Source organism: Pholcus phalangioides, unplaced genomic scaffold, assembly GCF_987345545.1.
Source record: "Pholcus phalangioides strain wild (caught in Gottingen) unplaced genomic scaffold, Ppha-v1.0 ptg000008l_1, whole genome shotgun sequence".
Lineage (NCBI taxonomy): Eukaryota > Metazoa > Arthropoda > Arachnida > Araneae > Pholcidae > Pholcus > Pholcus phalangioides.
In genome coordinates, this window is record NW_028301601.1 from 21,626,351 (window position 1) to 21,646,541 (window position 20,191).

The following is a 20,191-nucleotide window of genomic DNA, read 5'->3' on the forward strand; positions in this document are numbered from 1 at the left end:
TGATGTTTACCAGAATTTCAGTATTCGGTGACGTTTACCAGAATTTCAGTATTCGGTGACGTTTACCAGAATTTCAGTATTCAGTGACGTTCAGTATTCGGTGACGTTTACCAGAATTTCAGTATTCAATGATGTGTACCAGGACTTCAATATTCAGTGTTGTTTTCCATCGAAACTATCTCATAGAGCAGTATTAAACTGCAAATATGCTCTGCTTCATACTACTAATTAAGAACAGTAAACAGAACCAATCAGAGTTTTTCCATCCTAATTTTTTTTTTCTCCTCCTTTCATATACTTGTATATTTTTCCAGTTTCCGGAACCGAGTAATAATTTTTCGATTGAGTGCATGTTCCGCATCGTCTATCCAGTACTTCATTCGATTTTTATCATTATTCCTGCATAGTCGTTATCTATGCCTCTTTTTTTATTGTTTTTCGTTCTCAATTTCGCTGTCCTTGGCTTGTAATTAAATTGTTGGTCGGGAACATTTATTATTATTATTTTTCCCGTTCTTTGCGTTGTTTTAATGTGGGATCCGGAAATTGAATGGAAATTCATTGTTGAAAAATTCAATATTTTTTTTTTTGAAGAATTATTATGGGATAACTTTGTGAGCATTGTGTTTTATTATCATCACATCAGAATCTGTTGCAGCCAGGAACGTTTTTTTTTAATTTGACTGTAATGTGTATTTTTTGTTAGGTGGTTTATAAATTATATATTTCGTGGTGTAAAAACATAAATTATATATTTTGTCATGTATTATACCAGAATTTAAATATACCAGAATTTCGGCTTCAGTGATGTTTACCAAAATTTCAGCATTCAGTAATATTACCAGCATTTCAGTATCCAGTGATGTTTACCAGAATTTCAATATTCAATGGCGTTTTCCAGAATTTCAGTATCCAGTGACGTTTACCAGGATTTCAGTATTCAGTGACGTTTACCAGAATTTCAGTATTCAGTGATTTTTTCAGTTGAAGCTATCTCATAAACCGGTATTAAACTGCAAATACATGCTCTGCGTCATACTATTCATATATTATTCGTTTCCCAGAGAACACTAAACAGAATTCATCAGAATTTTTCCTTCCAAATTTTTTTCTCCCTTCCATATACTTGTATATTTTTCCAGTTTCCGTAACCGAGTAATAATTTTTCGATTGAGTGCACGTTCCGCATCGTCTATCCAGTACTTCATTCAATTTTTATCATTATCCTGCATAGTTGTTACCTGTGCCTCTTTTTTGTTATTTTGCTTCTCAATTTCGCTGTCCTTGGCTCATAATTAAATTGTTGATCGGGAACATTTATTATCTTTTCCCCCCTTTCTTTGCGTCGTTTTAATGTGAGACCCGGGTGAAGGAAATTTTCTCTTAAAAAATTCGATATATTTTTTGTTTTTGAAGAATTGTTATGGAATTACGTTGTGAACATTGTGGTTTATATTAACATCGCATCAGAATCTGTTGTAACCAGTGCCTCTGGTTTTTTTTTTCAAATCGACTGTAACGTGTACTGTTTGTTAGGTGGTATAAAAATTATTTATTTTGATGTTTAATATTGCTGAGGCTTCGTACTCAGGGTACGTGATCCAACAAAAATGATCTTACTGAGGGTACGTTTATCGGTCGTTCGCTAAGGATTTTCTTGAACGCATCAATTTTCCAATGAGATTATCTATGTAATAGTATATACCTTCAAATGTTAAAGTAATTTGTTTTATTTATTCGTTTTGATAATCCAGAAACATCACGTAATTTGTCGAAAAAGAAATCAATTTCTCCATAGAATTTTAGATAAAATTTTTCATGATTTTATTTTTCCTTTGAGCATTTAATTTATGGGTTCGCAAGTTTGAATAATTAAAGTAATCTTCACGTATTCCCAAGGGTTCAGCATGATCCGTCCAGGGAATTTGTTAGTGTTAGGTTAGTAGACATTCATGCCCGAACCCAGACCTGCACAGTCAGAAGCTAGTTCCCTAACCACTCGACTGCCAAGCGGCTAATTTAGTTTGAGTTGTAGATTTCAAAGATTACGTACAATGTACATTAGGTGGAAACACAGTTATATGAGTTGCAATGACTAATTATCCAGAATCTGAATACCATTGATAAATTTTCCAATTTCTGAATTACACTGATACATTTTTGAGTATCTTTGTTAATACTATTTTATTTTCGTAATCCAAGTTTAATTGATAAATTTCTAAGAATTTTAATTTCATTAAATTTTTTGGGAATTTAATTTAATTTTTTTGAATTTCAATATTATTGAAAAAATTGCTATAATTTTATTTCGCTTCAATTTTTCTAGAATTTCAATTTCCGAAAATTCAATTTCAATATAAAGTTTATAGAATTTCAATATCATAATAAATTTTCCAAAATTAAAATTTCATTACAAATTTTAAAAAATTATAATTCCATTATGTTTTCCAAAGTTACTATTCCATTGATAGTTTCTCTAGATCCTTACTATCAGTGATATTCCTTTTCCAGTTTTAGTAATAATTCCTTGTCAATATCAGTGATAATTCCTTGCCAATATTAGTGATATTTCTTTTCCATTTTTAGCCACCAATTTTTAGTTTTCCACTGTCATTTTTTTCTACTCAGTGATAATGTTTTGTCTAGTTTCATTGTTAAATGTTCAAGAATTTCAGTATCAGCCACAAATTTTGAGAATTAGTTTCATTGAAAATTTTTGAAAATCTGCTCCAAAAAAAAAATCAAACAGTGTACTATTTGAGTCTTAATACGGAGATAAATTTTCGAAGATGAAGAAAAAAGCAGGACGAAAGAGGGAAATGGGACTTCAAGGGAAGAGGGTGATGGGAAAGAGGGACAGGGTGAATAGAGGGAGAGATATACAGATAATTAAGAGAGGGCGATAAAAGATAAAACGAACTGATTTAGCGACATTTTTTTGGAAAATTTCAATTTTCATTTTCTTCAATTTTTTTAGGCACGAATAAAAACTATCACAACTTGATTTTTATGCTTTCTCACCCACAATTTTACTACAAGTTTCGTAATCAACAATAGAATACAGTAGATTACACTTATAACATACCCTGGATTTAACATAGACCATTTATGTAACATACGGTATTGTATTCCCCGATTTTTGGCCCATTCACTTCCATGTATTGTTACCTCAGTCATTACATACCCCACGTAAAACATACACTGTGGATATGACATACCTAAAAGAGCCTCCTAAAGTAGAAAATAATTCGAGATATAACATACTGCAAACAGAAACCTGGAAAAATGAAGCCCAGAACTGACTGATTTGTGCAACATTTATGCGGGTAATTTATTTATTTTTTTTTACACAAAGCTGTAAATTTTATATTGACGAAAAGTTTATTCTCAAATTTATTACATTAACTCTATAACGATCTACAATTAAAAAGTACCACCTGTTAGTAGGAAATATAACTATTCTTACAATATAATTATGTGTTATTTAAAGCTATGGAAACTTCGTGGGGTAAAAATGCTCTTAAAATTACTGAATGTCTACTACCTCTTTTCTGTAACTTTTGGACCATTTATTGGTAGATGGAGTGATGAACAAATGTTATGATCCGCAAAAATCCTCGCTGTTTTATTAGAACCGAAAGTATCTATTGAAATATATCTCTAAAGCATGTTGAGAGAGAGATTGATGACAAGTAAAATTCATGAACATGAGTTTGTTTTTCTTTAGAGTAAATATTTCTCCCTTATCCCACCTACATCCATGCAATGCATGTACCTATGCGACTATTGGCAATTCCTGTACCTGTGTAGGTGAAATAAACTTGAATTTTTCATTTTGTTTATTGTTCTAATGCTGAATAAATAAATACATTAGCATAAACTCAAATAATATCAATGAAATCTAATTAAAATGAATGCATGTTCTATATATCCTGTATGTGCTGCAGGTATGTATGCCCTGTCCGTACTTCACACACACACACAGCTCCAATACATTTTCAAAATTCCTCAGGAGATATCAACCAAAAACGATATCGATTCTATATTGAATTTAATTACCTGCTACATAAGCTTATTCTGTCCGTGTTAATCCCAATAATGCACTTAATGCATACATATAACTGCGATATAAGCTAATTTCAAGACCTCGCTCATAACTAGAGCCGGGATTATATGGAAATGTATATGTACATATGCAATTGCATGTTTTGGGACTTTTTCAGCGTTAATGCATATAAATGCATAAAATCAAATAATTTTCAGAATAAGTGCATATTTTTGAAGGTTTATTCAAGCGTAATCACTTTTTTTATAATTTTTCAAATAAATATTGTGCTAATAATACACTGTCTCTGGCATATGCTGTCACCGACGGGACAAAAAATGTCGTTCGTAAAAGAGGGGTGACCGTTGATATGCATACTTCTATTGAAAAAGGGAAAAATATTATTTGGGCGTAAAACAAGGGTGTCCATTATAGGGTTTTACTGTGTTTCTATAACATCGGTTTTCTTGCCGCAGGTGGAATTTAGTGAATTAATAAATTTGTTCGTATTTTCCAAATATCAAGTGCTCTATTTTTCAGACTATTTCTAGAGATATGTGAAAAGCGTTTAATTTTTTTTTTAGAAATAGCTTCGAAAATCATTTGTTACTCGCATTTCGTTATTGAGCAGATACAACGAACTAGAAATTAGAAATGCCTGCATAAGAAAATATGTGGAATAATTTTTGCATATGTAGTGTATGCATATGTGGGAATATTTTTTGTAAATCAATGTGCACTAAGATATAGAAAATATTCATTTTAAGATATCTGCTTTTTTGCATGGTAATTTTTTAAACGCTTATTTTCTCATTTTTGGTAATTTTTAACTTTTTCAGGATTTTATTAGTGTATTTTGGGGGTTTAATGCATATTTTAGCGTTTTTAGTGGAGTATTTTCACATTCTTAATGCCACATTTTGTCATTTTTAAATGCTTATTTACATATTTTTAGAGCATATTTACATATTTTTAGAGCATATTTCGCCACTATTTTAGTACATATAATCCGGGCTGTACTCATAACACTTCTCGGATCACCAAGTGTGTATATTACAAGCGAACTGGACTGCGTTTAATTCTGGAGTAACACGTTTCGTAGACCACACGTAGGCTAATATATTTTTAATGTAATAGAGAAAATAATTCATCTTAAAACGTCTTTGCTACCAAGCAATGATTGACAGAATCATTTATAAAAACTTATAAACGTGATTAAAACAAATTCCGAAAATTTTATATTTTCTCTAGTCTACTTTAAACTACCAAAAGAAAGAGAATAACGAAAAACGTAATTAACGCGAATGTATTAAACCCGCAATCAGTTTAATTAACTGATTGTCAATAGTGGTTATGTTTCTCATTAAGTAATGAGTTTCTTTATTATAATAATATGAAGTAAAAACTTTTGGTTTTATTTTTTTTTTCGTGGTTTGTAATCATCAGATTTAATGCGAAGCAAAACATCCAGACTAATTTGTGTCTCGAGAATGCATAATTTTGCTTTTATGTGCGTGTTTAAATGCTTATCTCATAGAGAGAATAATGCATTTATTCAATTAATAAGTGGTTTTTTTTGTTATTTTCGCTTGTTTTTTCGAGATTTCTTTTTGTTATCTTTTTTGTTTCTTTTGTTGAACCAAAAGAAAGTCATTATTAGTGGAGAAAAAATCGGCTTCCCTGCAGATTGTTTCCTTAGAACGAAAACTATGTGTTCCGTTTGCAATGACGATAGTATTGATTTTCTTTATAACTTTTTTTCTCTTATCACAAGCGTGTCAGATAACTTTCCTTGTCATATATATTATTACCATATCCATGTACAAACACAAAAACACTTACCCAATAGACGAATTGTGGCAATCAAATAAGTTATTAGAAAAACAAAAGATAAATGCATAATCTAAAGACGTTTTAACGGATATAAATAAATATATAATTTTAAACGAGGCTTATGATGAATCCAATTCTGGTATCCGCATAGGGGGCGGATAGTGAGAACTTTGTGGATGACCTTGTTTTATTGGCACGATGCCCGCCGACTTTGACGAGACTACTCGCAAGGATTAACCACAAGGTTCAGAGAAGTACGGGAAGAAAATAAATATAAGCAAAACGAATAATGTCAATGGGCATGAAAGCTCATCGCTTCACCATGAAAATTAAAGAACAACAACTACAACAAGTAACATCGTTCAAGTCACTTGGCTTCAAGCTTGATCGCAGAAGATTTCATAGGCCTTCTTGGCCAGTTTGTATGCTGACAAGCGGCCCATAGGGCTGGGAATCAGCCAAAATTAAAATCTAGTCTGGTCTGATCGCAGAAGATGGCTGCAATAATGTAAGATCTAGAATCACCTTTGCTAAACAAGGATTGTTAATGAAAAAAAAAAAAAAAAACTACGAAAACGCATGATAAAAAAATTATGTGTTGAAGAACTGCACTATACTTATCATATAACTGGACATATAAGCAAGAGAGACGCGACACAGCAGCCGGATTTTGTTGGAACCGAACGCGTCCCATACACTCAGCATTACAGATCACCTCGAAACAACGATTTCGGAATAACTCAACTTTAGATATAAGAGTCGGAGGAAAAAAAATACGCATAACGCTATGGGAATTTTTTTTTTCTTCACACAAGCTGATTTCAAAGAAGTTTTACCCCCCCCCCCCCCCGAACTATAATGGGGGAATATGCAAACTATTTTATGTGGTATAAATGCTATATGGGTACATGAAGAGGGGAAAAAGAGCCACCAAATGATCTATAGTTGTGCTTAGAGTAGACTTTTCTGGGGGGTGGGGGCTTGAAAGGGTTATTATCATGCGAAATAATATTATATTTTTTGGTGGGAACCCGATTTGACTCGATTCGGGCAGTGAACCAGTTGTCCCAATGAGATCGCCGCGTCTTCACCCTGACAGTGCGCTGGTGGCACAATTTGAAGGCGAGGAGCAGGATCAATCCTAAATCTAATCAAGCGTCCCGGAGATATTTTGAGGATCTTCAACTTGCGATCAAAAGCGAATTGGACTGAGTGTAGTGAACTGCCCGAGCGCAATGGGGTGCTCTGCCCTTCCGTCATACAATCCTTGATCAATCAAATTTCTGATTGCGCCTTTTTATTTTATACAAGTTTCTATGGTTATTTATTATCCGTGACCATTGCACTTTGACTTTAAATTGATTAATTTGATTCTTCGTTTTACATAATTTCTAATTTCCTTGCACTATATGTAATCTTTGACGTATCAATAAATATTGGTTTTGCCGGAGATGGCCTGAACCTCCCCCCTCCGGGAGGGGGCGAAGAGCTTACGTTGCTTCTCTTACGTAGAGCCTGGGTGTCTCGTAGTTTCTCCAGTCTCCAGTCTAGTTACGGGCTTGGTTGTGCCGTAGGTCACTCAAATAATCTGTAAATATGTCGCGGGTCACTTTGGTGATCTTTAATTGTGCTGCGGGTCACTAATATGACCTGAGAATGTGTGCCGCTTAGTTCATTCTTACAAAGTTTGGCTGCAGATCACGGGCCACATCAAATGATCGATCCTGCCATAGCTATTCGAACGACAGAGACTGGGTCGCCCTAGTCTCTGCTATTGTGCCTGAGTGGCGGCCCGTGGCAAGAAGCTCGTCTCCCACTATGAAGGTTTCCATCAAGGTCCATAGATTCAAATCCGGGCATAGAACGTTAGAAGATAGTTCTTTACCTACGGAACCTGGGGCGACCACCGATGGATGGACCCTTCATTTCCCACCCAAATCCTCTGGTTGGAAATTGCCGTATGGCGATATATGACCAGAGCTGGCGTGCGGTAAAGCAATAGTAAAGTATAATCCATATAATATATAGTGTAATACATTCTGATATGATGAACTGTACAATTATCGTAATCAATTACAGAACAGATTATAATTTTACGTGATAATTTTTTCCCAGAAATGAAACGGCCATTACTAATAGTCGTCACCTCCGAATAGCGGCCACATTTTCACGGTCCCGTTAGTGGGCGTTGTTTGGAGGTTTTACTGTGCTTACTGCGATAAATCTCTCTATGATAAATTTTTAGGACATTTCAAAACTGCGGCTCTGTCTCTAAAAAAATATTTCTTTTATATTCCGCTCAAAATATATGTATTTTAAAATTACAATATATTTAATGTGTAATAATATATTTTAAAATTCCTCACGAGTTTTTGTTCATTCGAGGGTGTGTAATGACATCAGCATTTTACTTTTTTGGAAGTGTTAAGGGGACACACGACGTTCAGATGAAGCTTTCTTATTACTCTGTATTTCTTACTAAAACTGCTCTGATGACATTTCATTATCGATACTATAATAACATTTGCGGGTCTCAGTAAAAAAAAATGATTGTGTTTCGACATGTTTGGCACCTTATTTATACACCAAAAGGTGCCGAATTGGAACGGTAATTTTTTGCCCCTTGCGTCTCAACTTTCATTGAAAAGCATCATTTTTTTTATCATCTATCAATGAGATCTATTATTATCTATCAATGAATTGTAGCATCTGTTTTACTGTGTGTTTTCATTTGCATGATAAATTTAACGAAAGTGATGAAAATTTTTCGAAGTTGTGCCATAAATATTTTCATTAATGGTTTCTCGTAATTCAAAATGCATGATACAGTTCATTAATATAAGCCTGAAGGGCAAAACAAATATATATATATATATATATCTTTTCTATGAAGCTCGAGACGCAGGGGACTAAAAAAAAAACTCTCCAATTTGGTGCCTTTTGGTGTATAAATAAGGCGCCAATCTCGTTGAAATACACATGTTTTAAACAAAGAGACCTGAAATTGTTGTTATATTGATGCTGAATGAATGATATATTGATACTGAAATGTCATTAACCGCTACGCTCGCCAACATTGGCGAGCTATTCGGATGATCTCTGCTTGTCGAATCGTCAATAAATCCGATACAAGTTTTGATAACCTTGTTCTAACGCAATGACATGTTAGAGAAAGGAAATGGGAAAAAAAATAGAAAAGTCAGAAAAGAAACAAATGAAAAAGGAAAGCAGTATATTACTATACTATTTCTCTATTATTACAGATAAGAGATAGTAGATATGAAGTATATTTCTCTTTTCACCCTCACCTACCTGTTTTCTTTCCCCCTCTTATGTATATGCATATAGTACAACTTATTTCACCTTAGAATAAAAGTTTTTCTTCCTGAAAAGAACAACTTATTTTCATAGATTGCAACAAAGTTTTTTGGTGATGAGGATAAAACAGAAATACTTGTTTGAATTTATTCCACTGGCGTTTGGGCGCACTATTACGTCCCTGATCGTAAAGTGGTTATAGCATGTTTAGCAATAAGTACAGAGTAATAAGAAATGTTTACTTGAATGTCATGTGTCCTTTTAATGAAGCTACTCTCAGCTACTTTCTGTGTAGTATACAAAAGTGGTGGGCAGGAAACTACTTTGCAGGTTGAAACAATCAACTGAATATAATTCATCAGCTTGTCAATCACAATTTTTTCGTGGCCTGCAGAGTATCATTACATCCAGATTTTATATATATATGTCCAAACGAAATCTTATAGCTGTTACGGTAAATATGATAAATCTGGTTTTATTGCTAAATTGTTGAACATTTTGATAAGTTTGACAAATTTCCTTAAATGTATCGCATTTACCGGCGATTACGCATAGAATTAGAACTTTGAAAGACGATACTATATAATACCCAAGTGTCGCTAGTAAATTCGATAAATTTACCTAAATTAATCACTTTTACCGGTGATCATGATCACTACCAGAGTGCCGTTGGTAAATTTAATAAATACTACAAAATTATCACATTTACCGTTGCTTATGTATAATATCCAAGCGTCGCATCGTTGGTAAATATGATAAACCGTACTTATCTGAAGGTTTTTAACAACTGGCTGTTGCGAAGATATATTTCGGAAAGAGAGAAAATTCAACTGCCCCTGCGGGGAATCGAACCCACGTCCTTTCATTTTCCGGGTGAACGCCCTAGACCACTAGACTATAGAGGCACAGAATCTCTCAATCTTTCCTTGGAGCTCGTGTACACTGAAAGGGACCGTACATGGACGGCCAGACCAGACTCAGGCCAAGCTCACAACTGCTGACGTTGCCACCAGATGGAGACTTATACAAGGATGACGTCACTCTCCGCTACCATACGAAGGTATTTTACAACTGGCTGTTGCGAAGATATATTTCGGAAAGAGAGAAAAACCGCCCTAGTGGTCTAGGGCGTTCACCCGGAAAGTGAAAGGACGTGGGTTCGATTCCCCGCAGGGGCAGTTGAATTTTCTCTCTTTCCGAAATATATCTTCGCAACAGCCAGTTGTTCGTATGGTAGCGGAGAGTGACGTCATCCTTGTATCGTACTTATATGGTATACAATGCATTATAATTCATACATGGTATTGTATCATTACCATGGTACCATCCGGATCCAACTATATTCCTCGCACATGCTACACTCATTTGGGTATTATTTCCCATAATTATCAAATTCACCAATTACACTAGGGCATCATGCGTAATCACATCGTTTGTTATTATGAATAATCTCCGGTAAAATAAATGCTATTAGGGCATGTACATCAGCGTCTCAAGCCACAGTGCGTGAAATAAGGAATGCAGGACCATGTCGCTAGCAGAGTCGATGGTATCATATCATGCTTGCCCGGAAGGCAAGAAAGCCTAGGTTCGAGTCCCGGCGTAGATCAGATGACTTTTTTTCCGAGTTCACCTCAGCATAATAAAATTCCCTTTTCTTTGAAAAGTGAATTTGATATGTTATCAAATTTACCAACGATGCTTGTGTGTATCATGTATATTCGCCGGTAAAAGTAGTAAACGTATGAAATTTACCGAGACGATTGGTAAGAATGCATTATAATCGGTTATCATGCATAATAAAAATAAATATCACATTTAACATAACAGTGACATGATGTATCGGAATTGATTTTACGGAACCATTTGTTATCGAACTCAGTACGTGTTTCTTCTCTTTCCACAGAGTCCACGTTGAAGCCGCGCCACGGAGTCCATTAGGATTAGAATTAGTTTTCGAAGACATGAAGTACAAGGACCAAGGGATATATACTTGTTCGGCCGTATTCGATGGAACGGAAGTCCGAACTCCTTTCTCTCTTATCGTCTACCGTACGTATTAATATCTTAAAAGCCTTGCCTTAAACTAGTGTTTGAAAATGCAGTTGCTGCTTCACTCTCTCTCCACTTTCCATGAAAGAGTCCTTTGTTCGATTTGAATATGATACAGTTCATGAAAATTTTCAGTTTGAATCCATAAATGATTTCTTATATATATATTCATTCTTATATTTATCAAACGAAAATTTTATTGTTCCTAAGATATTCAGATTTGAATACGTAAAGACAGTTTGATATTTCTAAAAGTTTCGGTGTGGGAAGAGGTGAAGGATAACTATCTTACTTATTCAATAACTATAATTATTGAATTTTAATATACGGGATGGTCATTCTTATAATTGCCCAATGGTGAATATTAAACCATTAGACTTGAAGAAAAAAGTATGTCGTAAAAAAGATGCTTCAAGCGTTGTTCACATAATTTCCGAAGCTGTTTAATAACAGCCAGAAGTACTTCATTTTCTCAAAAAGTTAAAAAAAAATTCAAATTTTGGAATTTAAATTTAGCTTTGTTTGAAAAAAAATTAAGAGATGTGTAGTAAAAAACAATGTTAAAAAATAATATAACGATTTTACGAACAAAACCATTCGAGAACAGCCAATCAAAGCGCCTTCTTGCAAATAAATGGTGGTTATATGCAAAATTATTCCCAAGATTTAAATAATTTTTACCAGCATTAGGAGCACTCAACAACTCCTCTAATGACATTCAATAAAATCTCAATAGAATACTATTCGCTGGAAAAAGGAAATTTTTCTACAACCTCTTGAAATTTGGCTGGAATGAAGCGTTTTGTAATTATGAATTTGTACTAAAAAAAAAAAAAAAATCAACGTAACACATAAAACTGCCAATTTCTTTGAAATGTAGGTGTTTTTTTCTCGTTTTCTTTTGCATATATGAGCATGAAGATTTTTTTAGAGATATGTAGACCTTGAGGGCTGTATAAAATATTGTAACATTAAAAAAAAATGACTTCGACGTCATACCACGCAACAAAGTGGGTTCGTGCGGAAAAAAACCCCAATAATTTTACTACCAAAATTTACCAGGTTTTGAACCGAAAAGTTTAAAGACTTGAGGATCCCATAAAAATCCAATTTTTTACAGTTAGGTAATTTTTTTTTCACTTAAACGTAATGTTTAGTAGAAAAGTATTTCTACATTAACATGTTTTGAAAAAAAAAAATATCAAACGCTGAGTTCCCACATGTTATAGCCAATATAAATTTCTTGAAATTTCATTCGGTTTTTTAGGATGATTCTGATGAATAAAGTGGACTACAGTCACATATACAGAGAATTATAATCCCTGATATAATATCACGTATGATCCACATATCTCAGCGCAGAAGGCGCTTCCAAATAGCGCGACGTCAAATACGTCATTCATGTTGCAAGGGGTTGTGTAGTTATTAAAACAAAAAATAATAACAATGTGTAATAACAAAATAATAACAACCGTGTTATACGGTCACCCATGCTCAAAAACCCAATTAAAAAACTGTTACCCTGTCTCTACTGAGGCAAACGGAAATAGTTCCACGTTTCTAAGTGCAATATTCTCTGAAATATTCGAATAATGGAAAAAGAAAACCAGCGAAAACCGGTGGAAAACTCTTTTATTCTCATTTATACGCTGTTTTTCTTATATAAACTTCATATACCTGATATCAGGAGAGACAGTAGCAGCAACCTTCTAATTGGGTTTTCGAGCACAGAGTGTGTCCGTATAAATTGTTATTTTCTTTCAATAACTATACAGTCCACTGCAACTTGAATGACGTATCTGGGTTATATATATATATACGTTACGTTATATATATATGTATACGTTATTTGAATAATTTTCCTAATTGGACTTTGGACTTTGGGATCCACGGATCTTCAGTAAAAAGCGGCGTATGCTGTTAGCTATGCACTGTCTGTATAAATTTATACTATGTTGCATGGCCAGGAACAACTTTTTGACTTAAATGTCCTCTAGCAGGGCTGGGAAAATCTGTTACTTCCGACATGCCAGGGGCATCTGAAAAATCCAATATATATAGTTAAAGTTCCATTTTAAAATGTGAAAAATTTATGTGAACTGGAGTATAATGTACACTAATATGCAGTGTACGCTTTATAATGTGTACACTGTATATTACAGCTGCCCATGGCGCTGGTGGTGATGAGTTTCGACAAAAATTAAATTTTCATAATGTAAATGTTTCTATATATATACATAGAACTTCGGTTAACAAGCTCTTCGGTTAGCGAGCAATTCGCATAACGAGCAAAAATTTTGGGAAAAAAAATTGATTCCATTGACCACGCGAACAAAGCGCAAAGATTTTGCGCTTTGTTCGCGAGGTTAATCGAATCAATTTTCGGACATCATTATTCGCTCGGGAATCGTTATTCAATCCTGGATATTTCCGGGAAGAGGAATTCGATGGTTCCGGATTTTTGGTTGTTGAGTGAACTTCGTCAATGGTTTCGAAGTGTGTGCTTGACCCCCATTGGAGTTTCTTCTTTCTTCAGCTGTTTTGAAGTCTGGCTTTTTAATTCAAAGTTTTTCCAGATTTTTCCGGGTTTCTAGTTTTTCATTTTTGCGAATCCAGGGTACTCCTCGTAAAAACATGAGCTTGGGAAGTTTATCAAGTACTTGATACCTCCTTCCGTGAGAAATTGAAGTCGTTTAATTTCCTTGGGGGTCCGATGTGTTTCTGCGATTTTCCCGAAATCCAGGAAGGCGAGACCTTTGTTGCATGATTTGGATGACGTGCTGTCAGCTTGCAAGAGGCTGCTGTAGTCATCTTTGATGCCTGCGAAGAATTCGTGCATAGACTGGACGTGTTCGGCTGTGGTTTTCTTGATGCGAAATTCCTCGGTGAGTTGGTGGCAGCCGGGGTTGTTCGGCGGCGCTACCACATCATGGAAGAAACACACTGGGATATTTTCGCAACCGTTTGGGAGAGCCATAGCTTTGATTGAAAACACTAGAGTTATAGGAGAGAAGTTTTATGTTACATGGGCCCGACTGGAGTGCGGGCTTTGAGCAAAGATTGCGCATGAACGTCAAGCTATGAAAATCCGGGTCAGAACCCGAGATTTAGGCCCGGATTAAGATTCATCATTGAAAAAAAATTACTGCTATTGTAACAATTATGCATTGCAAAATCACTGATGTTATTTTATTTTATAAAAGTTTCAACCGTTAAAATTTTTAAGCAAGTTTGATAATTTAATAAATATTACTCTTTATAAAAATATTTTATCATATTACATTATACATTTATTATCTTTCAATGTAGTTCCCTAGTCTTAAACCTTTTACCAATGTCAATTGAAAAACCATATTAGGTTTATTCGGTAGGTGGCAGCAGATATTTCAGATCAATGATTTATGTTAACATTACAGGTGTTCTTATGGTGCCATATGACGCTCTAGCGCAGTGGTTCCCAAACTTTTTCAGTCCGCGTACCCCCAGCTGGCTCGGTTCCTTCCAGCAAAGTCAGGACTTGACCCCGGGAAAACCACCTAACTTCGGTGTGCAAAAGCAAAGCGTTGTGAAGGATGTTCATGTCTTCACACAACAATTTAAACAACCTGTAGTTGGTAGGATTCACCTTGAAAAAGTTGACAACCTTTGCCGCTTCATCAAGAACGTTTCGCAAATTTGGAGACAACGGTTTCGATGCAAGGCTCTGCCTGTGAATATATCAGTTGGTCCATTTGATTTTGTGAGCGACTTCTGCCACGCGTGCACGACGGCCTGAGTAGCAACCTTCCGTGGATTTTCTGCCATCTGTGGTGAGACCAATGCATTTTGACCATTGGATTCTTTTTTAACGAAATAATGAATAACTGCTTCAAATAAGTCTTTAACAGTCGTACGACCCCCTTCAATGGGTGACAAATAAAAAGGTTTACTTTGAATTCTCTTTAAAGTACTTAGCAGTTACAAGTAGCACAGAATATTGCGCAACGTCGGTACTTTCGTCGACTTGGATAGACGAATAATTCACAACTTTTGACGTTGCTTATGACTGTGCTCTCAACATCGTCTGGCACGTCTTGTATTCTTCGAGACACCGTATTATTTGACAGAGAAATTAAACTCCTTACAAGAACACTTTCCTCTGCAAACATGCATCTGATAGCATCTTTTCACCAATAGTGTGATTTTTTCCTCGTCTCGCAATACGATAGCTAATTTAGTAGATGGTTTCGGTAGCTTTGACAGAATCACTTTTGCAAGATTCAAAATATGTTTTCACATTTGCAGGTGCACGGTATTTCATTTTGGTGTTTCAGGCCGCTTCCACAAAGATCTAGTTTTTAGTCACTGATCCATAGCGCAAATCACGTGAGTAGTAGGTGTTTGGTAGAAAAATTGACGTAGAAAATTGTGGGAACAACACGCACACGCCTCAATACAAACGCCTACAACAAAAGTTAAATACAACACGAATTAATTCTTCGCTTTTATGCGCAGCCCGGGGCATGTGTCAACAATCAAATCTAAAATGCCGAAGAAAAGTGAGTCGAGAGGAAAGAACTCACAAATACCGATCACAGGTTGGGTGCGGGCGGGAGGAGGGAAGGCCGAACCTTCCAGCGGACGCAACCCCTCTGTAATAGAAGATTTTATTGATAGGGAGGTCAATATATAACAACTGACAATATTAGGAAAAACCTCTACCTACATTTAAAAATTATTTTTAAAGTTTTTAATTATTTTTTTATTTTTTTTTGAGGGATGGCCGCCATTACCATTTTCTTTTCGCGCACCCCCTAACGGCCTCTCGTGTACTCCCGGTTGGGAACCGCTGCTATAGCGCATAGTTTTCCAACCTTTTCTGTTCCATCGCCCCCCAACGCAATCTACCCCATAGGATCCTATGTTAAATCCGTAGCTTCTACCGCCCCCCTGAAACATTCCATCGCCCCAAGGGGGTGTTAACGCCCACGTTGGGAATCACTGCTCTAGCGTCTCTGGGATATTCTGGGAGGGGGGGGGGAGAGCACAGGTGAAAATCAGGTGAAGGGAACCACGGCAAGTGCTGAAGAGGGGCCCTCAGAGAGAGAGGTGATAGATTTCAAGTGGTGGGAGAAAATGGTAATACTTTTTTTTTTCTGAATCCAGCACAGCATGGAACCAGGACCATCTAAGCCCACTGGTTAACATGGGCAGGGCCCGGGCCGTCATATCCATAGGGGCCACATGATGAGATCTGGTACTAAAATTTATGGATGTAATTAATATATGTAAGCTATTACTTCTCTCCAGCCAAGTGCGGGTGACCCCCAGCAAACTTTGTCAGTGCCGACTTTATACGTGGGCCCACCCTGGAACGGCCCGGGGGGCCTCAAGTTTGAAAGGAGTGCTTATGATAACGATATTTGGTCAAAATTTGCGAGAGCTTCAATATGTGAATATCATACTAGACAGGCATTTCGATCTAATTACGAGGCATAGGGAAAATTACTGTATCCAAGGTGGGAAGCCGATTGGGCTCTTAAGACGACCCTGCACTTTTCCTAGGCACCCATGATGTTGATGAGACGCCCTCCCCGCAAAAGGGAAGTTCACTGATTTCTAGCCCAGGATAAGCGTTTGTCAAGGTCGATACCTCTGAAAACTCATTGGCTCGTCCAATATATGTATTTTAGTGTATTATATACACACATATATATTATTGCAATTAGTCATTTTTATGTGAATGAATAATTGTGGAACGAATTGTCCATGTTTCCATTATTTCCTACGGGGGATTTTGATTCAAATAACGAACACTTTCGTGGAACGAATTAAGCTCTTTAACCGAAGTACGCTTTAATATACAGTCGAATCCCGTTTTAACGAACACTTTTCTAATCTCCCAAATAAGTTTACATAGGAACAATGCTACGTAATCTGGAATTCCTTTATAACGAAATTTCGTTTCAACGAAGTAATTCCTCCGGTCTATATCCTATATCATTTTAATTTAAATTCTTCACACACAGTAAGTACTTTATTTTTTTCGAATGCGTGGGGAGAAAGAATACTGTGAAAAGAGAAATTTCATTACCGCACCTGAAAGTTCTTTCACAAAAGTTGACGAATGCAATCAATGAGCTTATGTGTTACATTCGCTGGAGTATAACCTATATGGTCATTTGTTGCATTTGGCGAGGTTAGAGTAATACCAGCCCCTTAGACAAGGTGGCCATCACTGATCAAAATCCAAGGACAAAATTGACTAAAATCGGTCCTTGTGGGAATTTCTTAGTGTTGTAGAAAACTTTGAGGTTTCATCAAACAAAGGAATAATTTGATTGTTTTTTAATGTAGCACACACACAATGTACTCTTAATTTCATTATCTGCACATTTTCATCAACAGATAGCAGCACTTTCATTTCATAGGCGTGAGAAAAATTTGTAGGCAAAATGTATGCTTATATGTGTGAACCAAAGCCGCTTGTAAGTTCTCTTAAGTAACTCTTAATGCAGCTTTGGTGTGAACTAGCTGTTAACCGTGGCTTCGCTCGCGTGGATTTGGTAATTTCAGAATTACTAGGCAATATAACATTTTAACACCTCATGACCACCCACCCCACTTTGGCGATGAACTTTCAGAAATCCCGGATAGTGAGTATCTACATTTAAAAAAATTAATACTGATGAAATTTCATATTTATGGCTTCATCGATTTTGGCTGAGCGATGAATGTTCCACGTGACCTTCGAACCCCCCCCCCCCCCACCCAAACGGGGTTGAATTTTGAGGGAAAAAACAGAAAACCCTTTTTATAGTGAGTTTCTGCATTACAAAACAAAAATACTGACCAAATTTCATATTTATACCTTCAGTGGTGTTAGCTCAGCGTGATTTCTCCATATGACACCCCCCCCCATCTTATTGTACCTCCTTATGATCCCCCAGGTGTCGACTTTCAAAGAATCCCTTCTTAGTGTCTACGTCATAAATAAAACTGTTAATAATCTTCACGAATAAAGGTGCGCTCTCGCTCTCTTCTTCGGTGGTTTCGGTTCGGCGTGATTTCACTATGTAATCTTTGAAATCCCTCTTGGGAATCGAATATCAGAAAAACCCCTTCGTAGGGGCCGTTCAAGTATTACGTCATCATCGATGGGCGGGGGAAGGATTTTCCGATTTGCTGACTTTTGATGACAGTGGGGGGGGGGGTTGGATAATGCTTACGATATCAACAACACTTTATGAAAATATGAAATATCCATATGAAATAGCATCTTACTAGGTGAGCCAAAAACTAGAAAAACCTTTCGATAGTTTGTGGACACTTGAAATAATTCCCCCCCCCCAACTATTGACAAGTGCCCTACAGAGCCACTTTAGTGATCTCTAAATTTATCGCGGATCCAAGTGATCTGGAAATGTGTCCGGTCAGCTTAAGTGCTCTAGAACTGTGCCACGCATCACTCAAGTGATCCGTAGTTATATGCCGCGGATCACTTAAATAATTTGACAATGTGCCGCGTGTAACTTGAGTGATGTAGAACAGCACTGGGAGCCGCTGAAGTGCTCTAAAACTACGTCACATGTCACTCAAGCGATCTCTAAATGTGTCACGGATCGCTTAAGTGTTCTGGAACTGTGTCGCGGGTCATTTAAGTGATCTGAAAATGTGCCACGGGCTGCTTAAAGGTTCTGGAATTGTACCACAGGACACATGCTATCTGTAAATGTGCCGCTTAGTTCATTTTTACAAAATTAGGTTTGAGGATGGCAGGCCGCATCAAGTAGCCCCCAGGGTCATATCTTGTCCGCGGGCCAAGTGTCTTTATGTGATTTATCATTATATCGCTTAGAGGGTGGGTAGCAATGAGTTTATTAAAGATAAATTTTGAGTTGAAATATCACTGAAATTAACAGAAATTGATTGTAATAAGATAAAGGTATTTTCTACCGAAATTTCAATTAAAAAAAGTATTTTTTTGCATTAAAAAATACATTTTTGATCGTAGGGGAGGGGGGCACAGGACCCCCTATGTCCCCCCCCCCCCCCGTGTACGTCTCTGATCCCACCAATATGCGTTAGGATTCAGAGGGGCGGAGTTGATGACGAAATTTTGCTGACGGTGGGGGGGGGGGGAGTGGTTTGCTTACTTTTTCTGACAAGAGGGGGGGGGGGCTCAAAAATGGCTAAAAATTTGCTTACGTAATACTTGAACGGCCCCTTAGTGAGAGGAGTTTACGAGTTAAAAATGACCAACTTTCATTCTTCAGTGGTTTTGGCTAGGCGTAATTTTTTCATGTTACCTTTGAATCCCCCCCCCCTCCCTTCCGCGCCATGGTCCCCGAGGGGTCGAATTTCGAAAAAGTCGAACTTCTGACCAAATTTCATGAATTTTTCGGCGGTTTTCGCTCGCCGTAATTTCTCTGTTACTTTTGAACCCCCTTTAGATCCCCTTAGGAATCGAATTTCGGAAAACCCCTTCTTAGTGAGTCTTTACGTTATGAATAAAAACTATTCACTAAATTTCATATTTATAGCTGGAGCGGTTTCAGCTGGGCGATGATGAATCAGTCAGGACATGTTACTTTATATAGATAGATAAATATTGCATTACACTCTTGTAAGATAACTACTTTTTCTTTCTTTTTTTTTTCTTTTCTTTGACAAAGAGATGAACTAATAAAACCAAGCAATGTTTATGTAAAATATAGCCATGTAAAATATTGATTGTGCCATGTATTTTTTTGAAGTTTCATGCTCGACCGGGCATGCAATTCATTATACATTTGTCCAGCCCTGTCCTCTATGATTATTGGTGCTATATTAAATATTTTCTTTGATTAAGAATTCTGTGTGCGGATAACGGTTAAGGAATCAGATATTGGAGAACTACATGTAGGGGGATACACATAACTGATGTACGTTTTCAAAATGAAGACTAAAAAAAAATCGTATTCT

The 20,191-nt window shown here is 36.3% G+C and overlaps 1 protein-coding gene across 1 annotated transcript in view; it reads left to right on the plus strand.

Annotated features, from left to right (window-relative positions):
• LOC149083981 (limbic system-associated membrane protein-like) overlaps positions 1-20,191 on the plus strand; it is a 98,855-nt gene that overhangs the window by 58,358 nt on the left and 20,306 nt on the right. The window contains exon 3 of the mRNA XM_089234343.1: positions 11,103-11,248. Within this exon, the coding sequence (XP_089090469.1) occupies positions 11,103-11,248 (146 nt within the window). The remainder of the gene's footprint in view (positions 1-11,102; positions 11,249-20,191) is intronic.